Genomic DNA, 7,648 nt, shown 5'->3' on the forward strand with positions numbered 1-7,648 from the left:
GCTTTGTTTAGAGTACAGAACGTGTAAGCTTTGTTTAGAGTACAGAACGTGTAAGCTTTGTTTAGAGTACAGAACGTGTAAGCTTTGTTTAGAGTACAGAACGTGTAAGTTTTTTTTTATGATGAAACCCATATAAGCTTCGTTATGACAGAGTACAACACGTATAAAACTTACACGTGCTATATAATACAACAAGTGTAAGCTTGGTTTAGAATATAACACGTATATGGTTCGTTCTGATTAATTTTCTCACCACTGATAGTAAAACTTCAATAATGAAGACAAGTTGACATTTCATCAGGTATCGATAAGTTATAATTTATATCAAAATAATATTACCTACCTACAAAAGTGAAAGCTGCAATTATACAGAACATTCCAAACCATCCAAATATTGGAATTAATGTAGTAAAGATAACAGGCCACACGATACTCGAGACACCCTAGGTTGAGGGAAAAAATGATACGAAATTAGTAGGAATAAAAGCTCTAGAATCCTAGCGTTTCCATTAAATATTCATGATTTACGTGGTCAAATATAATTTGTTTATATATTGAAAAGGAAAGGACGCCATCTTTTATGGTGAGAATGTTAACAAATTAATTATAATATACTTCTTATTTCTATAACAGAATGCTCTTTGAAAAATCACTTTCAAGACAGTTTGTAATGGAATGCAAGATAAACTTTTTCATTACTACAAATAGCGAAAAATTATCTTTAGATTTTTTTTTAATTACAAAGACATCTAACTTATTTAAATGTTCCGTAGTGTTTTAGGCTTAGTTAAGAAGTTATTCTGTTATTTTAGCTCCCATGGTCTTACCGCTATAAAGAGAATCATTCCAAAGATGACGACGGTGTATTTTGTTCCAAACACTTCAGAAACAACTGCAGGGATACAAACAAAACAGATTGGAAAGGCGACGTACAAACCACAAACCCATATTAGAAACATCACTTTCCCTCCGGTAGATGTCGCGATCAGCGTGAATAGTAACACGGTCTTCATTCCAAACAAAATTAATACAGTTGACTGCAAAATAAGAAACATTGTACATTAAAATGTAGTTATTTATATGTCTGTGAAACACGACCAATTACATTCACAAAGAATACAAAATATTTAGCTTTACTTTTCATTACCTAGAGTACTCGCTTGCAACAAAGGATAAGAAATTGGGTTTCTATTTTTGTTTCTTAACATAATAAACATTAAAAGTGCAATAAAAATACATAAAGGTATCAATACTGAAGAGAAAGACATACGATTTTCAGGACATCTCTCAATAGTGGTTACATAGTTCATTCTAATGCTGAGGGATATGCAACATTCGTAGTTTTTTCCTAAATTAGATATTCAATTAGAGAGGTCCAGCCCCCCCCCCCCATGACCTTCCTCATGTCAACCTGTATCAAGTTTGGTGCTGATTTATCAAGAAATGTGGAAACGTATAAGGAACAGATACACAGACAGACATATTAACGTTTATTTCTATAAATTACTTCTTCTACGCCATTGCTCTTGAAATGTACTATTTCGTGTGCTACAGTAATGAAGTAGACTGAAACAAAAATTCAAATACCAATCACATTAGAATGTCTTCAGTGACTCAGTTGAAATTAAGGCTTATCATTATCAAACTCATGTGTGGATACCTGCAGTGAGGGGAGCACAGATAGCCCATTGCGTAGGTTTGCACTTTGACACATTAGAAGTGAGGCCTAAAATGGGAGCTATTATATTTTTTCTACAATAATGGAAATATTATTTATTTTCACAGATTAAAAAATATTTCCTCAAATAAATATTCTGGATATCCTCTAAACTATTATAAACATAAACTCACCTTGTAAGAAATTTTTTGTTGAATTAGGCCTGTCAAGATTCTACTTAGTGCGTGAAACACGGATGACACAGATCCAACAGTGGCTAGAAACTTGTCGTCGTCAATGAATGATTGACCAAATGTCTAGACAAAAGAATTTCTTTAAATATCTTAGACAACTTACATATTTAGGGTCTATATGTACCCCTGAGTAATTAGTGATATTACTTGGAATAATTATAGTATTTTGATTTAAACATTTTTGTGTAAATCGCGTTACTAGAGAGCCAGTAACAGTAAGTTTTGTAATTTTTCTTTAATTTATTTGCTGTTTATTGATTCGCAATTTGTTATTGTAAATGTTTAATAAAAATGAACATGCGAATTACTCTATTTCTTTAGAATATATATTTTATAATATAATGTTTAGGGGCAACAAGGGACCTATTGGTCCATCTAGGTTGTCCATTCCTTTACATAAATTAAAACTATGAAAAAATCCTCAAAGCTAGTCCTTATCATTAACATAGTTACCAAGCTTTCTCTTAAAGTCTACTTAAATTTCTTGCCTCTACAACATTTGAAAGCAACCCATTCTAAAGTACAACCACCCTGTTAGAAAAATAAAACTGTCTTAATTGAAGATCACTCCTACCCTGCCAAAATTTATATTTTTGACTAAAATAGTGCCTGGGATGGAGGGGTTGTCATACGATGAGAGGTTAAAAAAGAAGAGTTAGTGAGGATTTGATTAAGGTGTTTGAGATTAAGTGAATTGATAGTGTTGATGCATCATCTTTTTCATATTTAATGGTGAGGATAGTTGGACTAGGGGAAACCCTCCTTTGAACCCTTTTCAACAATTCAATGTTCTTCCTAAGTTAAGAAGCCGAAGACGAAACACAATACTCCAAATGTGGCCTAACCAGTGACATGTACAATGCTCTGCCACTGTCTCAGGACCCCTTTCTTTCATAACACTGTTTACAACCCTCTGCTATCTTCCATTGAGCCACACTTCTATCCAATTAGCTAACTTATCCTCCACACCTACAGATATGTTTTTACAAGTCTTTTATGTCAAATGCTTTCTGGAAATCCAGATACACCAAATCTACACCCTTACCCTCATCTACATTCGCTGTAACTTTTTCAAGGAATGTCAAAAGATTTGAAAGACAAGATTTTCCCTTAGTGAAACCACGATGACAATCCAAAACAATTCTAAACTTTATTAAATAAGTTTCCAAGGCATCTTTTCTCAGACTTTCCAAAACTTTTCCCACAACTGATGTAGGACTAACTGGCCTATAATTATCTGGACAATGTTTATCACCTCCCTTCAAAAGAGGAGTAACATTAGCCAATCCTCTGGTACCTACCCATTATTCAAGGACTTACAAAAAATAGTAGCAAGTGGCTCACATATCCAATCCTTAAATACTTTCAACTCCTTTTGGGGAAATATTATCTGGCCCAGTAGCCTTATCGTTCTTTAAACTTCCCAATATTTTCTGATGATCTAATTTCCTGTTAGACCAATTTTTTTTGATCTTCTATTAAGGGGACGTATTGGGCCGCCTAGACACCGAGCAAAATCCCGGTGGGCCAGTGATGACTGAACCAATGGGGTGATAACCTAGTTATATTTTCCAAGTGCTACTGACGAACCTATTGTTTTAGGCTCCTAATCCAAGACCAAAGAGTTCTATCTACTAGTAGTAACGGCAGTCTGTTCTTTTCATTCATTAACATTTGTGAACACATTCTTCAAGGTATGCTTAATGAACGTGACATCTCATTTACTATAATGTAATGATAAAGTAAATTGATGTAGAAGGCCAGTGATGGATTATCGCAAGGGCTGATGGGTCTGATTCCCAGTGAGCTTTATCTTGGCCCGAATTATGGACTTAGGGAACAATTTCTGTCTGAAGGTGACTGACAATTAATTTGTAATTTAAAACTTGAAATAACGTCCATAAGTGATTCCATGTGATAATCAGATGAAAGCAGGTGATCATTGTTCTAGTACAGTGGTTCCCAACCTTGGGTGACCCTCGTACCCTGCCCTAAAAAGTGTGCATTAGACATTTCCAATTGGTGACATTTGGGGGAAAACAGACCTTGTATAGGCCTCTTCCGACACCCCCCTGTACCCTTATTTCGCACCCCGGGGGGTGCCAACACCCATGGTTGGGATCTCCTGAGTCCAATAGGTAAGATGTTTTGCTGCATATGGAGATCAGAAATAATGATATTTTGGTTACATATTTAATAAAAGCAAATTTTGTAGGGATGCAACAATAATTATCTGTTGTGAATTGTGTAGTTGATTTATTTGGAGACACTGATCAAATGTGGAACATTTTTTAAGATAAATTTTTAAATATTCAAGAAAGAAAAGGGTGCCTGCAAGTAAAAAACCAGGGGGGAGGACTTCTCGCGGTGTTACTGCAAGATCTTTAGACTCAAACACTTCGGTTCTTGGTGTGTTCTCATTGGCCAGTTCCTTGGTATCCACAGTATTCGTGTGCTCTACTCCTTCCTGGTCCAACTTAGAAACAATGAAACTTTCTTGACAGTTTGGTTTGGTTGTTTTGAGATCGATAGCATCAGGTTCATCCGAGTTCTACGATTATAAAGATTAATTTTACCAAACTTTGGTCGATTGAAAATAGATCTGTTAGTTCGGGCGATTATTTATTGAAAGAAGACCCAGTAGGCATACAAACACCTGTAACAACGTAGACAATAAACTTATAAACAACAGCTAGCTAAAGTAAACTTTCCAGAACAAGGTTTTTCACTGTTAGTACAAACAACTAATTATCTGTAAAATCCGTAAAATGAAGTTATTAACATCAACAACTGATATCTAAAATAAACTGTCCTGAACAAAGTTTTAATTGTTAGCACAAATAATTGATATTTAAAGTAAACTCTCCTGAACAAAATTTTAATTATTAGAATCAACAACTGATATCTAAAGTAAACGCTCCTGAACAAGGTTTTCAATATTAGCAGCAACAACTGATATCTAAAGTAAACGCTCCTGAACAAGTTTTTCAATATTAGCAGCAACAGCTGATATTTAAAGTTTATTTCAGTTCATGACTTACTGGTGAATTTGTAAAACAGAATTGAAGAGAACTATGTGGTTCTAGACACCGAATGAAAAAAAAAACACGAACGAGAAGTTATTGTATATATATTTGTCCTACCCACTGACTGTTACTTACCTCAACTCTTCGAGACTTCGGTTCACTGTAAAGTAACAAACCTACAAATAAAAAACAGCCGTGTACTCCCGCCGTCACGAGAAGTACTGAAGGGACTGCGTCTAAAATACCAGGATCATAGAAGTATCTGAAACACATATATAAATATTTTGAATACAGAATATTAAAATGTGCAAATCAGTCGGTGGAAAAATATATGAATATCTTAATTGTTGAAAATATACAATGCGACCAATCAGAACAAAACATACAAATATTTCGATCAGAATAACATATTTTAAGTGCGTAGTACCTAATAGTAGGGATCGACAAGGATGTCAAATAATACACGCGCCGAAAAACTACTCTATGGAATTCCCAAGCGAAAAACCGACCATTCAAAGTATAGGTTACGATATATTGTGTGCATATATACTAATAATACGCTAAAATGTCCCTAACATTTCTGTTATAACAATTCAAAAGGCCCGGCATGGCCAGGTGGTTAGGGTGCTCCACTCGCAATCTGTGGGTTGCGGGTTCGAATTCCCATCCCACCAAACATGCTCGCTCTTTCAGCCATGGGGGCGTTATTATGTGACGGTCAATCCCACTATTCGTTGGTAAAAGAGTGGCCCAAGAGTTAGCGGTGAGTGGTGATGACTAGTTGCCTTCCATCTAGTCTTACACTTCTAAATTAGGTACGGCTAGCGCAAATATCCCTCGTGTAGCTTTGCGCGAAATTAAAACAAACAAACAAAAAACTAACATCATCTCCATGAATAGCAGCTCCCTCTAGCAAATCAGTATATTATAATATTAAAAATGTTTTATTTTATAACAATATAATGATGCAATTTCAACAACAACTTGCTCCCTTTTCACTAGTGATGAATAAAGGACATAACATAAAATGTAACAAATTGTATTAACTGGAACACCTATTTACCCATCCAATGCAGGATCCAGGTTGTTAGGGTTAAGGAAAAACGTCTGTACACTGTTCATTAAAACAGGGCAAGCAGCAAATCCCGATGTAACCATTCCTGTTACTAGGCTTTTCTTCTCTGGAAACCACTGAATAAAAAACCCCATCAAAACTGTATATTTTTTTCATCAAAAGAGAACAAAAAGCAAATGCTGCTAAAAGTATTCGTTTTAGTCTATATGAATTATAAGCCTACGTCTTTGTAGCCACGACAACCAAATTAGAACGTGTTAAGGATGACGAGCTTTCTAAATTTTTTTTCATACAGCATTGAGTTAAGTTTGGGTAATAATACTACTACTAATATTTTAACCAAAAAATCCTAAAAAAAAGTTGATGTTTAAAAATATTTAGACGATCTTACAAGAAGTAAAAACATGCATATGTGAAGTCCCTTGTGATTTTTAAATAAATATGTAAACCATACACAGCTTTTCATTTCGAAATTAAAATATTTACATGTTGCTGTACATAAACTGAATACGCTCATACCTCCATAGCTGTGACTATAGGTAGACCATAAGTAGACACTAGTCCAAAAACATGAAATGCACCATACGTGAAAATCGTAGCTGTTAGGCCTGTCTTTATGCTCCAGTGTGTCGCAACGATGGCCCCTCTGACGTTGAAATTTCAATTAAATACAACTATTAAAATCATATTCTAACCCTAACATTTTCGTAAGAATTCTTAGGTTTGGCGTTACAGCAATGTTAAAACAACAACAACAAACAAACAAACGAAAATGTAGCTACGTAAAACAACAAAAGACCCTTTGTGTGCGTGTGTGTTTTTGATGCTTGGTTAAAGATAATACACAGTTAAGTACCTTACTCCATTGTATGTGCAAGTCAGTCGGTGGAAAATATATGAATATCTTAATTAGAGAAAATATACAATGCGACCAATCAGAACAAAACAAAACCAATTAAGTAATTAGTAAATCTTTCAGTTTTACACTTAATAATTTTTCCACAGAATATATTCTGATTAATGTTCTACGTTAAATAACAAGAGCAAAAGAGAGTTAACCTCTATGTTCTTACTTTAAAATCAAGGGAGTTATGGGATTCTTACACGAAGCAGCACGAGCCAAAGATCATGGCTTTACGTCGTCCAATCTGAAGACCTAACCAACCTCCAAAATGTATGAAAGATAAACCAAGGTGAAACGTGTACAGAACCCAGCTGACTTTTTCGTTGTTACTGTTCCGTCAACTCGGTTTTTCAGGTACGATGTCAAATACGGACTCATGTTGCCGAAAGTAACAAAACTACCAAGTCCGAAATGGATCAGAAAGCACCCAAATACGGACACATACGGCCGAATTTCCATGTTCTCTGTAGGGTCAGAGAGTGAAAGAATATTATTGGAAAATACATATGTATATAAGTTAATAATTATTTAAGACGAGAATTTAGAATAATAAATATTGTTAAACATTTTTTTTTACACACATGCAGTTGTACTTACCTACTTTACAGTTATAAATCTTCCTACCCATAACTTAAAATTAAATATTTTTGCCCAAAAGGCTACACACAGGGGTATCTGTGCGTAGCTATCCATAATTGTGAATCAAGTCAACAGCACCCACCGCCAGTTCTT

At 34.8% G+C, this 7,648-nt stretch overlaps 1 protein-coding gene across 1 annotated transcript in view; it reads right to left on the reverse strand.

The window, feature by feature from the left end:
* LOC106475437 overlaps window positions 1-7,648 on the reverse strand; it is a gene marked incomplete at its 3' end in the record, with an annotated part of 19,263 nt that overhangs the window by 1,467 nt on the left and 10,148 nt on the right. The window contains exons 2-3 of the mRNA XM_022379544.1: window positions 828-1,037; window positions 344-443 (exon numbers count right to left, since the gene is read on the reverse strand). Coding sequence (XP_022235252.1) covers window positions 344-443; window positions 828-1,013 — 286 coding nt within the window. The remainder of the gene's footprint in view (window positions 1-343; window positions 444-827; window positions 1,038-7,648) is intronic.

This window comes from Limulus polyphemus, unplaced genomic scaffold (assembly GCF_000517525.1).
Source record: "Limulus polyphemus unplaced genomic scaffold, Limulus_polyphemus-2.1.2 Scaffold8582, whole genome shotgun sequence".
NCBI lineage: Eukaryota > Metazoa > Arthropoda > Merostomata > Xiphosura > Limulidae > Limulus > Limulus polyphemus.